We start from the raw sequence: 19,756 nt of genomic DNA, 5'->3' as shown, positions 1-19,756 counted from the left end.
GGACTTTGTTGTATTTTATAGTTATCTTGTCCCTATCTATATAAATATCTTGGTCAGTATCACTATCCCAATGATTGATTGACCAACATCCTCTGACGTTAATAGCAAGACAACATCCTCAAAGCATATTTTAGTTGGAAGGAGAGAACATGTTGAAGCCTTAGAACAGTGGGTCTCAACCTTCCTAATGCTGTGACCCTTTAATATAGGTCCTTACGTTGTGGTGACCCCTGACCACAGAATTACTTTAGTTGCTACTTCATAACTGTAATTTTGCTAGTTATGAATCATGATGTAAATATTTTTGGAGAGGGAGGTTTGCCCAATGGGTCATGACCCACAGGTGGAGAACCACTGTTTTAGAGGGAAGAAAGAGCTGGAAGAATCCATGGAGACCGGTCAACTTACTGACATAGCAGAACTATGGGAAGAGGCAGATTTTGGAGTGGAGATGGAAATGTTAAGAGGTAACATATGTGGGGGCACTATAGATTGAAGATCTTTCAGGAGCTGGGTCACCAACCCTCCCAGTTTACACAGGGCTTTCATTGGTTGAACACTGAAAACCCATGCTCTGGGAAATGACCTCGGTCCTGGGCAAGCTGGGATGGTCAGTTAGCCTTCTGAGACAACCGAGTGAAATGGGTCTGCAGACAAGGACCTGAGTGTTCAGAAGGCATCCTTGCATAAATGGCGAAATTCTATTATTTTAAGCTAAATAGCTATTGAGCAGCTTGCTGAGTGTCAGAAGCCACTTCAAACAGACCTGGGAGCTTTACAGTAGAGCCTGGGCCTTTTAGATAGGGGCCGTCTGTAGTGGGATGTGCAGGCTTTGGTACCACATTCCAGTACTGCTCCAGAGAAGTGTAACCATAGGGAGTCATAGGGTGGGTACCACCAATGCATTTAGAGGTCACGGCAGAACTAAAGGACACAGAATCATAGCATCTAGCCTGTTCCCTGCCTCCTCAACAACCCGTGGCATGGCAGTTCATCTTGTTAAGTGCAGCTTCTTAAAGCTGGAGTGGATAGATGACTTTCATCTGGCCTTCTTGCCATCCACCTAAACCATATTAACTGTTAAAATTTCCATGGCGATGATTCCCCCAAACTTTTAGGGAATTCCTTGCATTGGTGTTTAGTCAGAGTGCATGCTTTCTGAAGCTGGGAAACAGCATGACCTAGCTAGTTCAGATATTGTGACTCAACCCGTCTTCCCCCTTTATTTAGGATTTTTGAAGAGGTAATCACTGGAAACAAACCATTTTCTGTTTCTACTTCTGCATGTTGCTGGCTACCTGCACTACAAAAAAAAAAAATGTTACCTTTTGATTTTTGTTATGTGTGAAGGGAACCCCACACTGAGTAACACATGGCTTACTAATAGCTACCATTGTCCACATAAAATAGCCGGAGAGAGCTTTCAGGTCATTACGCACAGATAAACCCCAAAGGTGATTATCCTACCCTGCCCTGATGAGTATAAACCATTGGTTAAGAATGGAGGGGCAGCTGTTTGTAACGGGCGTATAGCAAATTGATGTATGGGACAGTATGTGTATACATAGGGGACTAGGAAGAAGACGGGTTTGGTAACTCTGGATAGATATGTGGATAAGCAGACAAGAGACACTGAATTTTTATGTGAAACTTGACCTGCTACAGTGGTGTGTAAGGATGAGTCCTGCAGCAGGTGGGCACAGAATACATTGAGTACACCAAGAGGTTGGGCATTGTTTTAGTTGGAACTTTGACGAGCCAACTGAAATAGCTTTGGACAGCCTGGAAGGAACTCTAAAACTCTAACCCCTTTGTTGTGTGGGTAGGAAATTGAGGACTCAAAAGTCAAACGTTTATCTCAATCAACTAAAGTTAATAAAGTTATCTCAATCAACTAACTAGTAAGGCAGCATACATTCTGTGTGTGTAATAATGGAAGCCTGGACATAGCTGGTATTTGTGAATGTAATCACGAAAGTCCAAATAACATAGATGTTCAGAAGAAAAAGTGATAGGTCTTGATTAGTCACTTCAACACTACTTGCAGACTTGTCCACAAAAGCCTGATGGCCTAATTTTCTATACTCACCCCTATCCCTTATGGGAATAGTTTCCTAGTAAAAAGGACCTGCAACAGATACCATCTTGTTTGTTTGTGACGCCCTTTTTTATCATTGCTGTTAATATGTTAGGATCCTCTGAGGCTTCAACACATGGCGTGTGTGTGTGTGTGTGTGTGTGTGTGTGTGTGTGTGTGTGTGTTTGCGTTTGCTGGATATTGCTGTAGGGAACGGACCATAGCTCGGTGGTAGAGTGCTTGTATAACTAGTGCAGGTTCTGGGACAGACCTCCAGTACATGGTAGGTGCAGGGAGAATATTGTCTGAGAAAAGAATACCGATTTAATTTCATGCTTTTCAGGTAACTAAGCAAGATAAGAACCTCATAAAGCCTCTTTATGACCGATGCAGAATTATCAAGCAGATCTTGTCAACACCGTCCCTGATCCCAACAATTGTAAGTAAAGACGGCTGCACCAACCAGAAGCCTTGATTGGCACCTTGCATCTATGCCATTTGGCACTATGTCATAGTCAGCACCATGATGTTACCAAATGGCCTTCCGAGCTGTGTATACTCTGATCCCGCCAGCTGCTGTGGTCCTCCCTAGCTCAGTACTGTGCTTAACAGTGACCTAACAGGAACTGCTGTGAAATAGAACATACCATTCTTAACATAATTTCATTTCTTTGTCCTCCTTGTGGGTGAGGAGAAAAACACAGTGGGTTTCAGTACGGCACTGTTTAGTTTTTAACACAGCTAGACAAGACAGAACCTCTCCGTTCTCTGTGTGGTGGTTAATAAAACTGGTAGTGAATTCTTTGAACTATTGAAACCTTGTTTTGGTTCTATCCAATCATACTATACTAGATATAAGCAAATTTATCTCAATAAAAAGAAGTACTGAAGCCGAGTGAGGCTGTTTTCAAAATAAATTTATAGGCAGACAGAAGCACCACACATCCTACTCCATCAATTTCAAAACAGCTACTCAAGATATCAGGGTGAAAAGCAGCAAATGTTAACAAATCTGAATTTAAATCTACTTGAGTATATTTATAATTCTGAATTTTAAAGGATGTTAGGAGAATGATAAATTCTAAAATGTTCCCTTTGAGGAGGAAGAATAGTTTAAAGGGGAATATGACTTTCAAGTTCAAGAAAACCTTTTGGCTGTTAGAATTACCAGAAAGCTTAAGGAGGAAGTAGGCTTCTTTGGCCTTCTAAGGGCCCCTCTGAACTTGAACATCCTTAACATCCTCTGTATTGACTGCTCTAGGTCTGAGTGGGACAATTTCTGAATAAGGTGTCTTTAGTGCATCTTGTCCTAACCTGTATTACTGCTGTGAAGCTGTAGTGCAGAAGGTCAGGGGGAAGGGAGGACCCATGTGGTCATACAGTGTAACCTGGGCCATATCCCAAATGCCTGTTGGTCTTCCTTGACCCAGTGAAGATAGATAAACTTGGGAAGCACTGTAGCTCAGTATGGATACCTCTTTGCTCCACAGACTTTTAATGAAACTGAGCAAGGGCTCTTGGTAGTTTCCACTCCAGTTCTCAGAAGCCATACGGGCCAGGTGTCTGTCTACTGGTTTGTATGTTCTGGCAGTCCTCTCAAATGCTCGAGAGACATCTAGCCCTCTGTGACTATTTGACTCTGCTTGCGACAAGCAGGAGGAAGAGGACTCTGATGAAGATGGTCCACAGAGAAGCCAGCAACCTTCTTTACCAGATCCAGTGTCCCGTCTTCCTGTTGGTGATCACCTCACCTACTCTGAGACAGAGCCTATGAGGACCCTGCTACCAGATGAAAAGAAGGAAGGGAAGCAACCAGCTCTCTCCATGTCCAACTTACACGAGGCCACCATGTGAGTGAGCAGCCCGAATGTGGGCTCTCAAAAACTCCTTGCTTGGGTCCCTTCCCTGCACATTAAAATCTCAGCATCTGTTCAGAGCCGAAAATGTGCTCTCCAGCAGAGAATCGACCTGAAAATGGCGTAACTGGAAAATAGGGAAGAAGCAGCCGTGGAGAGCCGGAGTAAAGCCCTACATATGCCATAAGTATTGATGTGCAGTTACTTTGATCCTCCTTCTCAGGTGTATCCTGGCACTAGTGACCCTTGTAACCCTTGGTAGTGTCAAAGGAGAGCTAGTCTTTGACTACTGGACCCAAAGGAGGAAGATCCTTAGTGGGCCACCAGTGGCCACAGCCTTTCTTTTCTTGTCTTTCTTTATTACATTCAGATGACATGGTGTTCCAGATGGGGAATAACCTTGGCTACCAGTCAGTGAGTGGGCCTTTTGTCTCCTAATGACTCTCCGTTGAGAGCTGTCTGGACTTCCATTACTGTTATCATTATTTAGTAGTTGGCATATCTTTGGATCATGTGGCCTTTTGGGTTTGTATGGAACAGCCCACACTCTGAGGTCGTCTTTAACATGCATTCTATGGTCTGCTTAGTGTGTGTCCCAAATGGAGATGTGGTAAAACCGAGGACAGTAAGCAGTTTTTTAGCTTGCTGGGAAAACAGAACATAATCTTCCTTCCTTGTCTCATTCTCTGCAGCCTTTGAGTGGTAGTTGTAAGGAAGTCACTCCTAAATTTAGGCAGGTGGGGGCATTTTTGAAATTGACAGACTTGACTTATAGAAATGCCTGTTTATAACTTCAGTGTTCAGTCATTTTGAAAGCATGGACAAATTCTACCATGAAGTAGACTGCAGTGGGATGTCAGCCCTCCCCTGGTTCAGTGGCATGCCCAAGGGTTTTGTCCTTCTCCCCACACTCTAAGGACACAATCTTTTCCCTCTTTACTTTGTCAACAGACATTTGTGTGTGTTCCTTAGATGTCTGCTCTGTCCTGTCATCTTGTTATACCACCGTAACTATCACCGTTTGTCACAGCAGATGGGGTACACTGCCTTTCTCTGTGTCCATGACACTGTTAACGTCAGGGGACACTAGGCTTATGTGCTCTTCCTACACAGGCCACATTTACAGTGTGGGCCACACTTACTCAGGACATCCTTCCATAACCACTGTTCAGTCCTAATGTGCCCATTTTGCCGACCTGATATAATTCAGTCGTGATCATTCATTCAGGCCAGTGCTCACTAATGGCAAATGTGTTTCACTGACACAGGCCAGTCCTTCTTGACCATCTCCGAGAAACGAGGGCTGACAAGAAGAGGCTACGGAAGGCCCTGAGAGAATTCGAAGAGCAATTTTTTAAACAGACGGGAAGGTAAGTGTAAACAGAGAGGGCATTTTTAGTGCTAGTATTTCCTAAAGAACTGTAGTTCAGAATGAACTCTGCTTTTGTAGGAACAGTGATAAGATGTCAATCCTAGCTGAAGACTGTGTTTTCCCCAGTGCAGGACCCCGTGGTAACATTGTGAGGGATGTTTTATGGGATGTTTATGTTAATAGCTCCTGGGTATTAACGTCAGTCTTTACAAAATGAAAATTGAACTCTGAAAATGCTTTCTATCTGAATTTCTTTCGTCTAAACTGCTGAAATTTTATCTAAGCTTAAACATTTACTTGATTTTCAGCCACTGTTCTTAGATTCTTAGTCCCAGAAGTTATTCTGTACCTATTACATGAATGGTTTCCTTTAAATATCTCCCCTAAACTTCACCACCCATCTCTGTTTGTTTTATTCTGGGGTTTACTCAAAAGTCCATAGCTATTTTTCTCTCCCTAAAATATTTAGTTGGACCATCTGTCCTCCTGTGTTTTTCCATCTCAACCCAGCTGTTACTATACACTCATTAATTTCCTGTAGTTTTTAGTGTGTTACCAACAAAATTGTATATGTAATCAGGTAATGAATGTTAGTGTCTTTTGGAGAAGGGACAAATTACTTAGCTGTCCTCAATCTCTGTTTACACCAGTAAGCTGAAATGCTTTGTCTCCTGGGATAAGTTAGAAAGCTATGACTGTGACATGGGACGTTAGTCTTAAACAACCCCCGCCCCCCAGAATGTCCCCAACCTGCTGCAACTTCCAGAAGATTGCAATGCAAATGTTCTAACAAAAAACAATAAAATTATGTAATTTTATGACAAGCCTGTGTAATGTCAAAAGGTTGGACGTTCTTACAGGCATATAACTTTCCCCAAGTCACAGAGCTTCCACGTGGCGGAGATGAGCTGGGAGGTTCTTCCTACTAACACACTGGCTTGGGCATGCTTTCCCAACTGCCTTTCTTTCGTGCCTTGCTGCCATTTCCTCTCAGCCCATAGGCTGCTGTGAGGGGGTGATACTGTGCTAAAGCACTTTGAGACATTCAAGCTTAGCTTGCTCGAGTCTTCGTCCATGACAGCTTTTCTGTTTTCCAGGGCTATCCTAATGGGCTTACTAGGTAGAAACTTGTAGCTCAGCAAAGAATTGACTAACTAGGTGCTTTGAGTACATACCTGATTTACATTAAAGTTCGTCTTTAAAATTATTCAGTTTGGGCGGGGCGGTGGTGGCGCACACCTTTAATCTCAGCCCTCTGGAAGGCAGAGAGCCAGGCGGATCTCTGTGAGTTCGAGTCCAGCCTGGTCTACAGAGCGAGATCCAGGACAGGCACCAAAGCTACACAGAAAAACTCTGTCTTGAAAAGAATAAAAAATTATTCAGTTGGAATTTTTCATCCAGTGAAATATTTGAGTTGATTTGAGGATTTCAAATCTCAATAGTCATTGCATAAAAAATAAGTTATTTAGGTTTCAGGCACATATACAGTCTTTTCATTGAACATACTTTGAGTTCCCTGAAGAAATTACATGTTTACCCATTTGAACACAGAAGTCTACATTAGAGTATAAGACATTCCAGTGTGCTGGCAATCATGCCTATAGGATCTATCAGTCATATTTGGCATGCCTTTTGACAACATGGTGGCTTAATTGTTCTGTCTGTTCTTAGTAATAGTCATTGATTATGTGTATATAAAAAATCTATGCATCAGTATATTTAAGAATGAGTATGCAGAAGAACATGACTGCAACTTATTCATGACTTACTGCATTCAAGGAACAGCTTGTTTTACTGTACTTATAGTCCCTAAACTTTAGATATGTCCATGCTTGCTTGCTCTATGTGAAGTAATCTGCCCTCTTGTGGTGATACATCATCTAATAAGAAAATGCTCATTTATTAAAGATAAACTCAAACAGTTGAATGGCAAGGGAATAGACCTTAATCTTTTCTGCTTAAGACTGTTACTGCTAAGATTGAGCCATCTATAAAGCCAAAAATGACCATGTGAATGGATTCTGTATACATTTAGAAACACTGTAACCATTCATGGTAACAGAACAAGGGCACACAGCAGACTGTGCATGTACCAAAGTCTATGCATTGGTACGTGCCCATTCTTTGAATTAGTGTGCAGAAAGAGAACTATTGCAATTTAAACTGCGTATGTCTTCATATGTGTGGAGGCCAGAGGACGACTTGGGGTTGGCTCTCTCCTCCCACCATGTGGGTCCTAAGGATCGAACTCAGGTCATCAGGTTTGGCAGCAGGCACCTCTACCCACTGGTCTGTTCCACTGGCCCCAATTTAGACTATTCAGACTCACAGATTACTCCTGTCAAGGAGAAACTCAGAAGTTCTACTCCACAGCAGTAGAAACAGGTTTAACTACAAGAAAACTTGAAAACTTTCCAAGCTTATAAGACAGCCCCTGGAAAGTTTTTGTCACTATAGGTTTATGGATTACTTGTGTAATCAAACATCTGCAGTATTTTCAGGATGCTATTTTTTAAGTTTTCACTGTAAGGGCTGAGCATTCTGTACAGGCATGGGACTCTGGCAAGTCAGAGGAGTAGAAAAGGGATGCCCCGGAGGGAGGCTCTAGCCTGTGCTTTTTCTTCCCATCTTTGCACCTGCACCATTGTTCTGTGCTTGAGCACGGGACCTCACATTTGCAAACGTTGGCAAAGGGCACTGTTACTTAGAGACATGGAGCAGAGACTGAGGCTGAAGGAATGTAAAGAAGGCGCGCGCGCGCGCGCGCGCGCGCGCGCGCGCACACACACACACACACACACACACACACACACACACACACACACACACACCCCATCCTGCCAGTTGTAAGAGGACTTTAATGACCTGGCTCATGTATCTACTAATAGATTGTATCTTCTTTTCTGCAGAAGTCCCCAGAAGGAAGACAGGATGCCAATGGCAGATGAGTACTATGAATACAAGCACATAAAAGCCAAACTGAGACTATTAGAGGTCCTCATCAGCAAGCAGGATGTGGCCAAAACTATTTGAGGTTTGGCTCTGATCACTTCCACCCAAGATAAAGTCAAGTTTATTTTCCTCTACTGTTCTTGCTAAGTAGTTTTGATGTACTGAAAATGAAGCACTTTAGAGATAGTATTAGCTGTTTTTACAAAGGAAGAGAAGTGTAATTATACACGAGAAGGGATTTCAATAGGGAAATAACAGATAATATTGGGATCAGCAAAACCATTCAGCCTACTCCACACCAAACTGAAATCCATAGTCAAATGTAATTGTTAAAAAAAAAACCCAAAACACTAATACCTTGTCAAACCTAAAATAACACATAGGCAGACTACCTGCTAGGGAAGGTTTATCAGTGCCCGAAGATTGACTTCATTGATGTATGGAAAACAGCAAGGTTTGAGTTAATTGTAAGACAAGTGAAGCTTTTGCTCTTCATCCAGGGAGGAAGACAACTGGTAAGAAGGTAGTTCAATGGAGACAACATCCACTGCCTGGTCCTGTAAGTCTGTAGGCGTTCTAAACACCCAAAAATACACTCGACTGTGTCACTAATTTCTTATTTCTACATGAAAATAGTGCATTATTTTATCTGTTATTTGAAAATTTACATTTCTGGTTACCAAAGTTCATTTGGATGGCATGTACTTTGTGAATTATCTTTGTCTATAACTGACAAATGTTTATATTAAAATAAAATATTAAAAATTTAAAATAGGTATTTTGGATAGGTGTGTCTGCAGTATAATAACCTAATGTGACCATAGTATTATTGCTAATTTTCTTGTTTCCTACACTAAGATGATATAACTATTTTCCCATTGGGTATCCGCATCTTTCTTAATGTTCCAAGGTCTGTTCTTTATAAAGTGAAACAGCTTTCTTGTGAGTTGCATTCATCTGCACAGGGTAAAAAGCTTGGAAATCACCAAGACACCTTTTATTTACTTTATTTAGTGTATCTTGCTTTTTCTTCATTCATTTAAAACACATTTATTGGTTTTGGTTTTTGTAAAATCAAGTAACAGACATTTTCTCATTTTCAACTTCGTTCCTATTTCTGTTTTCTGTAATTTTTAAGCATGGTGTTGAAGAAACTCAGATTTTCATATTGCTTGGGCAGAAAAAAATACTGATTCCAGAAGCAGACTATATTAGAGGCATATTGTTTTCTCTGTGTTCACCTGATGTTTTAAATCTTATGAATCAGAATAATGGCCTTCATAAATTTGTTTAATTGAAGTCATCTACTTGTAACAGGACAGATACACAACTATTTAAGGTTTACAAATTACATCTTTGATAAGGGAAATGGTTTCGTGAGATGTATACAATTGCTATTAAAATGTAACTATATTCTATATGATTGTAAATATTTTATACAACATACAAATAAAATATTTTTCTATTATATTTATTATGTTGAAGCACAGTAACTGTTTCCTGTTAGCTAATATAAATAACATAAATAACACTGTCAAACAACAAGGTGGAAGTGCTGACGATTCTAGGCTTTAAGATTTAACTCATGCTGCAATTACACCCTTTCATGCGGTTTGGCGTTATCCCAATATTTATTCAGTAGATTAAAATGGATGCATATTTAAACACCATTTAGAAGCCATTATTTTGTACTTTGCTAAAGCGGTCTATATAACTGTCTTGTTATGTTTGGCATAAAGGAAACATAAAAGCATTGCAGCATCTAGGCAAACAAAGTGTCAGGACAACTTGGGGACATCACTGGAAGTGGTGGACAGGGTGGGCAAGAGGAGACACGGGAAGGCTCTGAATGGTAGTTTGCTTTTGGTGACAGCGGCATATGCATGCTTCAGTGGGAACATCTGATGATGAAAATGGACAACAGAGGGCAGTGCTCCTATGGGAAGACGGGGGAGGGGGAGTACGAAAGTGGCGTTAACGTCCGACACTGATGTTACAGGTTTTGCAGCTGGGGTCTTTCTTTGCATTTGCAGTAGACAAACTCATGAGCTGATGACCAGTGATTTCTGCCACGGTGCCCAGAGAAAGAGCCACAGGGTCAGTGTAAATGACTTCTAAAATGACATCCTGGGCGTGGTGGTACACCAGCACCCCATCTTCTTCTGTACAGGTCAGAAACTTATTATCCTTGGAATTTAGTTGAGGAAGGCGCTGCTTACAGAATTCATCTCCTGGTGATCCCACAGGGGCAATGACAAGAATCACATAATGATAAGCAGTGTACATACAGTAGAAGTCCCCAAAGTATAAGTTAGTATTGGGGTTGAAAAGTTTTTCTGCTGCAATCTCAAACCTGTATCTTCCATACGGTGAATCCTGGGGTGGCTTCCCTGTATTGAACTCAGTGCTGCAGCTGAAGAAGATGCCTTCTAATTTTCCACTGATGGGTGAGCCATGGCTGCCACTGTTATCCTTTACAGAAGGCTGCATAGCATCTCCATGGTGTTCTCTGTGAGCGAAAGGAAATGGACATTGCTCAGTACAATGGTGGTAAATTTACTGATTTACAGATCTGAATAGCACAAAAATCACTACCCACTGTTAAAGGCTTGGATGGCCAGGCTATCTCCAGACCAAGGGAAAAATACCTTTTGACACTACTTATCATGGCCTTGGACCTAAGATAAAGATGGTCTACAAGTCTTGGAGATCTTTAACAATAAAATAAATTTCCCAGACTAAAAAACTGAACTGCAATTAGAAATCTTACAGGTGAAGCTAGCTCCGTTTGTACTTAATAGGTTTCATAAGTGACTTTACTAAAAAGAAAACTACTGAAAGTATTGAAAATATGAACACTGCTAAGTAGAACTTGGTTCAAATGTGTGCTGTCTACCAAGGAAGGTCCATCCTGTCTGGTGACTCCAGAACTGAGCTGCTGCTGCCATGGACCCATCCATCTCTCACGTCCATCCTCAGACACCTCAGGAAGGTTTCCTTCCAATTCTGTGGTTTGAAGATAGCAGCTGCCGTGACAACTCTTGGAGTCTCCTGTGCTTCTGAGGCACCTTGCAACTGACCTCTCCAGAGGTTCCAGTACCATCAGTGCCAGACTGTGGAGTCTGAGGACACTGTCTGTGGAGTCACACAACTCCTTATGAACCACAGCAGTCTAGACCAGTGATAGCAGGGACATCACTGCAAGACCAGTCAGAGACTACACTTCCCTTCTGTGATCAAACTCAAAAGCATCTAGCATAACTCAAATTCCATATGCCATCTGAATGATATGTCATTGAATGAAAAAAGGTTCTTACAGGAGATATTTCATCGAATTTTACATTTTACCAGATGCACAGACCAAGAAAAATGAAATAGAACAATTCCAAAGGAAAACAATCTATAATATACGAAATGCTTAAACAATTCAAAATGAGGATTCCAAGGAAACTCATGAGAATCCAGATAAAAATACAAGGAAAACATTTCAGGGCATAACAGATTTTTCCAAGGATATAAAAATCATAAAATAGAACCAATCAGAAACATTGGTTCAAAATACTTAATCAATGAAATAAATACCATGGCAAGCTACCAAGACACATGAGAGTAGAATTTCTGAACCTAGTAGGTCTTTTAACCAACAAAGAATAGAACAAAAAAGCCTATAAGATTTAGGAGATATGTATGGTTAAGCAAATATTTACATCATAGTAGTTTCAGAAGTGAACAAAATGGGATTAATTTTTGTTTTTGAAGAGGTAGATTACTTTTTGAGACAAGGTCTCACTCACTTTGATGTCCCAGGTGGCCTCAAACTCAATTTCCCAACTCAGCATTCCAAGTGCTGGTATGATACCACACCTGGCTGAAGACAGGATTTCTACTGCCCTGGTTATTATTATACAGTGTATGTCAACTGTGTTCATTATAGACTGCTGGTCACAGAAGACCCACAGGTCAAGTGATGGTACATTCACACTACAGAAGACAGGCAGTTAAAAAACTGCTAGGGTGTGTATTTTAAATGTAAATTTGTAAAACTCTACTTTATTAATGTGAAAAGAGAACCTAACCCTTTTAGATATGATATACAGCCAAAGCCCCGGAAGGAATCCCAACACGTTTTCAAATTGAGAGTAGAGTGGAGACACAAAAGATAGACTTTCACGCTTCATCTCTCTTTCTGCCTTGGGAGCCTATAGAGTTGGAGTTGTTGTTATTTTAAAAGTAGTTAGAAGTAAGAACTGGTGCTCTCCACCTAGACCAGGAGGAAGTGCTTTGTGCCTTTTGTTTGGGCCATTTTAAACCAGACACAGGCTGCTTCTCAGGTCACCTCTTGCAGCTTGTTTGTCGGCACCAGCTAGTCTCATTTGGCCCCAAATCCACTGTCCACCTCTCTTGCCCTCTATGTGGCCTAAGACTATGATCCAGATCCTTTACACTTCCCTCTCTTTGAAATCCTAGCAGTGTGAGGCACCAGCACATCTAGGTCACAGAGAAGGTGAGCCTCGGGTGTCTTCCTGACTTCCTCATGTGTCAGGACTCTGTGGCTCCAGCAAGACTGACTTCTGTCTACTGCTTCTGGGTGACTCTGGATTCCCTTCTATTCTCAGGAAGAGTAAAACTGCATCTTGATATTTTTCAGTGTCGTCTTAGTAGGTCAACTCTGCTTACATGTTTGTAAATAGAAATCTCATTGAGTTCTCTCCAGAATCCAATTCTCCTTTTGCTTGCTGGGTGTCTAGCAGCATATTTAAGAATACAAAGTCCAAGCTAGTACTTTGGTAAGAAAGGTTTTCACCAGCACCAGGCTTCTCAGAGGCTGTGAGACAAAGAGGATGCCAGGGAACAGGAACAGCAACAGGCCTGTGAATTCACCACCTGACAACTAGCCAATGGAGCTTATGAAAAATATAGCTTCAAGAAAACACCAGGCCACAGGGAGGCCACATGACAGTGGGCTGTCCAGGAGCAAAGATTGTATTTTCTCCAACTTACTTTCTTACTACCTGAAATTATTATTTTTTTCATTCAGTTTTCAGGGATTTCTGATGTGCCTTGGCATAAATTTCTTCAGAACTTATACCATTTGGGGGTTTCTCAGCTAAAATTCATAGGCATATGCTGTTTGCTAAATTTGGAAAAATTCCAGCTCTGTGAGTCTCAGCCCCACCCTCTTGTCCTTTCTGGATCTCTGACAATGCGAACTTTAGGTTCTGTGGTCCCACATATTCATGGTATTGTGACAATTTTTATTTTCATGTGTTTGTCAGTTTGGATAGTTTCTATTTGCTCTTCCAGTTTATTGGTATTTCTCTTTCTTCTTATCCTGCTTCAGCCCATCCATTGCTATTGTCTATTTCTACTGTTATTTTGCCTCACATGCTGTGTTTAGTCAGCTCTAAAAGCATTTCTTCTTCATGTCTCATGTTGCTTTGTGCATTTTATTTTTGTTTCCAGTTGCTTATCAAAACAGTTTTCTATGTGTATTTTCTATGGTGCCTAATCAGTTCCTAGATCTGTTATCTATCTTAGTGTTGGTCTTTGATATTCCTTCCTTATCCAGACTCTATGTTTACTGATTCTTGATATGATGAGTGAATTGTCTGGAAATCTGGGCTACTGTGAGACTGTGGGTCTGATTAAATCTAATATTTCATTAGGCCCCTTTGACTATATACTAGTGAGGGTTTTATTATTATTATTAGATAAGGATGGATGTCTAAATTCTTCTTTAGGTATCCAGTAACGTTAAGGTGGGAATTCAAGTTCCCACTGGACTCAGCCCACACAATCTAGCTGGGACAGACCATCATTGCTCTCCTGTTGTCTTCAGTAACAGAACTGTAAGCCTCACTCCTTAGCCTCATGGTAGGAAGTCCAGGCTCTTGAGTCAGTAACTCGGCATTCTTGGTACCACTCTAGCAGGAGATGAGGTAGAGCCTAATTACCAGGGTGACAAGGCACCCCGGCCTTTGCTGGTAGCACGTGACTGTGATTCCCACACACCCACCATGGTTTGGGCTGAAACCCACATTGGTTTACTGTCAAGTGTTTTAGCATTTGCAGCATTTTTCCTGGTTCTTTAGGTAAAGGGACTAGGCTTTCTGTGCTTGTGATCTGTGCCATCGGCATTTCTAGGTTGCCAGTTTCTCTAGCACACAGTCCAGCACAACAGAGAACTTACCCTGTATTTTTGTCAGGGTTTTTAGTTGAGCTAATTTCTACTTTCTACTTTTCATTTCATAGTCTTGTATTTTATACAAAAATTTCAGAGTTTTAAATTATAATTGGGAGGAGAAATAGAAAGGCCTTTATATATTTCATTTTGCCTCATCAAAATTGCTAACCCTTGTTTCACCCTCATACATAGACCCCAGGTACTTATGTACCCTACATAAACCTACGAGGACAGTTCTATGGACTAACAAAGGTAGGAAGCATAAGCCGAACTTGAAGCTTTGAAATGTGTCCTCCTCTCAGTGACAGAACAGCAGCTATGAGGACAGATGGTTTGGCAGCAAAAGTGCAGGAATCCCTACACTGTCTGCCAATGGTAGAGGAGTCTTGAAAATGTAATCAGGTAGAGAAACACCCAAGCTAACTAGTGAACACGAACAAGGGCAAGGTTGTCATTCAAGGTAAGGGCATGCTCATTTCAGTGTTACTTTTAGAAGAAGAGACCAAAATTAGTCCAGCCCTCATGGGTTGAGTCAGAATTCATCTACAACTTCTTCAGTTGTAATGATTTGTAAAGACTATCAGGTAATTGTAAGATCCTTCATAGCCAATCAAGCCTTCTGAAGATAACATTTTAAAGGGATCCTAATCAAGGAAATGGATCTTGATGACGGTTTACTAATTAAAATGCAAATCAAGATCCATGGAAATAAATGCCCTCACTAGAGTTCACTGCACAGGGGACTGAAGTATTGTTGTTGTTATTTGTGGTCTTGGGGTTTGAACCTAGACCACTGCATGTCAGGCAAGCACTGTGCCAGAGCTCCACCTCCCGCTGAGAAAGGGCTTCTTTTGTTTACTGAAATGAAGCTTTTAAAACTGCTGACCTCTACCTATGCCTTAGTAACTGTATTTGTATGTAATGCTTCAAGATATAATTTACGAGGGGTTTACTGCTCTTATTTTTGGAATTAAAACAAAAGTGAACTTTGTTGTTGGTACAAACATCTTCCATGCTGGTCGGTTGGAATTAAATCATGTAATGTGTATAATTATTCTATCCAAACCCAGGTGCTCTGATTGAACTTTTTGTAGTTTTGGAAACATTTCTGAGAACAAATTAAGCAAATGTTATAGTTACGGAAAGGCTCTTCCCATGAAGAATGAGAAAATCCTAGAGAAATACTGACCTCCAGTGGCCACACTTAGCAGTCATTGGCAGGATCCCAGAAACCTGAACCTACAGCAAAGATCTAACAGCATTCTGTTGATGTGTTTCTTATTGGAGGCAGCAGCAATCGTGGAAATTTCCTCGGTTTTCAAATTTTATGCTTAAAAAATATAAAAACTTTTCTTGCTGAATATACTAGCCATTCTGAATTAACAGCTGATAAGCACAATAATTTGTCATTTAGTTTAAATTAGGTGAATGGCATCCAGCAGAAATTATATAGACTTTAGGCCAGTTGGAAAACAACAGACTGAAATTTGAATTTGTAAGATATTCAAACACAAGCAGACATGTTCGCCTGTCATCAAAATACATACAAACACATGGCACACAAAGCAGCTGGCTTTCGTTCAGATACAAACCAGCCCTCCAGGCTCCTGTGCTTGTACACTGGGGCTCCAGCTGGTGGCGCTGTTGGAACAAGTGGTAGACCCTTTAGTAGGTAGTGCCTTGCTGGTGGAAGGAGTCACTGGGGTGGGCCCTGAGGGGACAGCCTAGATATCCCAAGCTGTCTGGTGCTTTAAGCAGCACTGAGCTGCCCGTCACCATGTCTTCCTGGACAGCAGTAGGGCAAAAACACTCCTCACAGGTTGCTTCTCCTCAGGTACATAACCTCAGTGGTGAAAAAAGTGACTAATGTATACTTCTTCTCGAACATACATGCTAAACACATTTTTTTCTCCATGACTCCTTTTGCATTTGCCACAGCTTGGAGCTCATTTGGAAACATGGCTTTGATTTCAGAGAAATTAGAAAAGTATGCAAAAATAAAAAAACCACCAAAATTTCCTTTTTATTTTCATAAAGTCTTTTCAAGTCAATAATCCTTTATAACTCTAAAGTGATTAAGGTTCTTATTTATTTTGTGTTTCTTTTGATACAGGTCTTTGGGCTGTAGTCTAAGCTGAGCTAGAACTCAGGGTGACCCTCCTGCCCAAATGCTAGTACTGTAAGTGTTAGCCGCCATGCCCCCGCTCAGGTTTTAAAACAGAACAAAACAAAACACAATCTGGGTTGTGTGCACAAGTTTAGAACTACTGTAACATGTCATTTTAAAAGCCTTTGTCTCTCGGGGCTAGAGAGATGGCTCAGCAGATTAGAACACTTGCTGCAATTCCAGAGAATTCAGGTTGGATTCCCAGTTCACGTGATGACTCACAACCACCAGTAACTCCACTTATAGGCGACCCAACACCCTCTCTAGCCTCTGCAAGAATGTGGTATACAGACACACATGCAGTGAAGATACCCAAACACATAATAATAGTGGTTCTTACCTAACATAGTCAAAATACTCTTTGTGCTGGTTCCGGTAGAAAACAGAGAACTTAAGCATGCGTCCTGCAATCACGTCGGCCTTCTCCAGCAGCTGTGTTAGATGAACTTTTGAGTAATCTGAAAAATTGAAAAGTCTATTATTAAGTACCAGAAGTGCCAGCTACATGCTTTATAAATCAGAGATTATTAAAATAAATCTTTAGGGAATCCAACATTTTAAATAGGAAGTTATAAAGAAAAGATTTGTTGCCTTTCTTTGGCTTATTTTTATTTCTACGTAAATAATTTTGTTATGGTTCATGGTTATTTCTTAGAATATTCTTGTACTTTTAATCTTTCAAATTAAAGATCCTGAAGCAACCACATTCAACAGCCAAGCAAGCAGCACTCACCAGCACTGTTTCCCACCAGCACTGCTTCCCACCAGCACAGCTACCCACCAGCACCCTGCCCACCAGCACCTCTACCCACCAGCACCCTTGCCCACCAGCACAGCTACCCACCAGCACCCTTGCTCACCAGCACCTCTACCCACCAGCACCTCTACCCACCAGCACCCTTACCCACCAGCACCTCTACCCACCAGCACCCTTGCCCACCAGCACCTCTACCCACCAGCACCTCTACCCACCAGCACCCTGCCCACCAGCACCTCTACCCATCAGCACCGCTACCCATCAGCATCTCTACCCACCAGCACCACTACCCACCAGCACCTCTACCCACCAGCACCTCTACCCATCAGCACCTCTACCCACCAGCACCTCTACCCACCAGCACCTTGCCCACCAGCACCTCTACCCACCAGCACCGCTGCCCACCAGCACCGCTGCCCACCAGTACTGCTAACCACCAGCACCGCTACCCATCAGCTGATGCAGTGAGTCAAGGAACCTCCCCCTCTGAAGGGACAGCACAACAGGAAAGCAGAACTAGTTTGCTCAATTTGTTTCTAAACCTGAGGTTGACAAGATAGATCCAGCCCTTTTACTGACTCAGAAATCACAACTGGCCCAAGTGCAGGGATTCTCACAGCCATCAACTTTCAGACTTCTCTGGATCCTACTTGATGGTCTCCAGGTACAATATAGCTCTCAAAGTATTTAGATATTTCTGATCAATTTTTGTTTTGAAAATTGAGAATGAATGTCGAACTCGTGCATCAAAAATTAAGGAAAAAGATGTGGTATATAAAGGTAATAGGCCAACCTAGTTAAACTGGTGCCACTAACACTGATTTATTTGAAGGCATGTGATGTATAAAGTGCATGCACAATGAGATGGTGAGGCTAAAAAATAAAAACTATATGATTTTCTTTGAATCTAAAGAAAGAGAAGGCTAAATGAAGAGAAATATAGACAATTAGAACATTTTTTTATGGCATTGGGTTGTTACAGACTAGAAACTGACTGCCTGTGGGAGTCCAATCTATTCTATTTCCAATACCTTGCACAGTGCCTAGGTCTACAGTATTAAAGATAATTTTTTTTTTTTTAAAAAAAAAACATCTTTCTCAAAATTCAGACTCAAAGGCATAGATAAAACTTAGATGAAATGGTCCTGGATCACTTGATAAACCTGAACAGCAAGTTTTCTTTATCTCTTAACTATGAAAATAAAGAAGGGTAAAGTAATTTATAGAGAAATACTGTAGAACAGTTAAAAGCTGGAACTTGTCATTTAACTTGTAACTCCCCACAAATGTTAGGAGATGTGGGAAAAATGAGAAAGCAATAGAGATTACTCTATGAAAACATGCTTTTACTTCCTTTTATAACAAGAAGTAAAAAATCCATTCACATGACAGCTTGTGCATCAGAGCGCGCGCGCGTGTGTGTGTGTGTGTGTGTGTGTGTGTGTGTGTGTGTGTACATGCATGTTGGAACCACCAAAGGTCTTCTTTAAGCCAATGAAGTCATAGTATTTCAGACCTTTCTTTGGTATAAAGTTGGAGCAGGTGAATTTTATAGCTCCCTTGAGTGGAAAAGTACCAGGACATTGTTTGATGTAGTTACACAGAAAAATGCATGTATTCCAGGTGGGGTTCCACTTACCTACCAGCAATGCTTCAGACCAGAAGTGCTTCAGATACTGAGTTTGGGGACTGTAGAATATTTGCATATACTTTAATGGTTTTTTATCTCAAAAATCAAAACTGCTCTAATGTTTAAAATATTCTGGGTACCTCTATCAGTGCTCAAAAGTTTCAGATTTCAGGGGTTGAAGAGATGGTAGGACAGTCAAGAGCACTTGCTGCTATTTCAGAGAACCTGGTTCAATCCCCAGCACCCACATATGAGTACCACATGGTGCTCACAACCAGTTACAGGGGACCTGATGCCCCTTCTGCCCCCCAACCCCAAAGCACAGACATTTCTGCAAGCACTCATATATCCATATTTTAAAAGGTTCAGATTTCAGGGTGTTCTAATTTAGATTTAGGGGTTGTAGATACTCAACCAACAGCACACCATTAAAAGAAACCATGTCCATATGTCTGACTTAAATTAAACCTCCCTGGGGCTACAAAAATAAGTAAAAAAAGGATTCAGGAAAAGGACTAAATGTGAGGTGGACTCCAGAGAGGGATAGTAATTCCAACACAGTACAGCAAAAACAGAAAATTATCTCCAGAGAAGAGCTCTTTGCTTGCTGTTAATACAATATAGGCATCTTTAGCTGTTTCATTGCTGATTACTAAACTACCAAAATTATACTTAATCTATCCTAAAATATTTATTTACATTTTAACATCTATGATATTAACAATAAATGCAATAAGAAAACATTGCCATCTTTCAATTGG

At 41.1% G+C, this 19,756-nt stretch overlaps 2 protein-coding genes across 5 annotated transcripts in view; one reads left to right on the top strand and one right to left on the bottom strand.

Moving 5' to 3' along the window:
• Positions 1–9,731, top strand: part of Fam13c (family with sequence similarity 13 member C) — a 109,600-nt gene extending 99,869 nt beyond the window's left edge. For 2 of the 3 annotated variants that reach the window (XM_059281531.1, XM_059281529.1), the window contains 4 exons: positions 2,421–2,516; positions 3,731–3,927; positions 5,202–5,303; positions 8,215–9,731. In XM_059281531.1, coding sequence (XP_059137514.1) covers positions 2,421–2,516; positions 3,731–3,927; positions 5,202–5,303; positions 8,215–8,338 — 519 coding nt within the window. In that variant the 3' untranslated portion in view covers positions 8,339–9,731. The remainder of the gene's footprint in view (positions 1–2,420; positions 2,517–3,730; positions 3,928–5,201; positions 5,304–8,214) is intronic. The other variant, XM_059281530.1, reaches the window with a different exon arrangement.
• Positions 9,713–19,756, bottom strand: part of Phyhipl (phytanoyl-CoA 2-hydroxylase interacting protein like) — a 40,045-nt gene continuing 30,001 nt past the window's right edge. For both annotated transcript variants that reach the window (XM_059281532.1, XM_059281534.1), the window contains exons 4-5: positions 16,949–17,066; positions 9,713–10,766 (exon numbers count right to left, since the gene is read on the bottom strand). In XM_059281532.1, the coding sequence (XP_059137515.1) occupies positions 10,232–10,766; positions 16,949–17,066 (653 nt within the window). In that variant the 3' untranslated portion in view covers positions 9,713–10,231. The remainder of the gene's footprint in view (positions 10,767–16,948; positions 17,067–19,756) is intronic.

This window comes from Peromyscus eremicus, chromosome 16_21, assembly GCF_949786415.1.
Source record: "Peromyscus eremicus chromosome 16_21, PerEre_H2_v1, whole genome shotgun sequence".
Classification (NCBI taxonomy): domain Eukaryota; kingdom Metazoa; phylum Chordata; class Mammalia; order Rodentia; family Cricetidae; genus Peromyscus; species Peromyscus eremicus.
The sequence above is the reverse complement of the archived record's forward strand: the minus strand, read 5'-3'. Positions and strand labels throughout refer to the sequence as shown.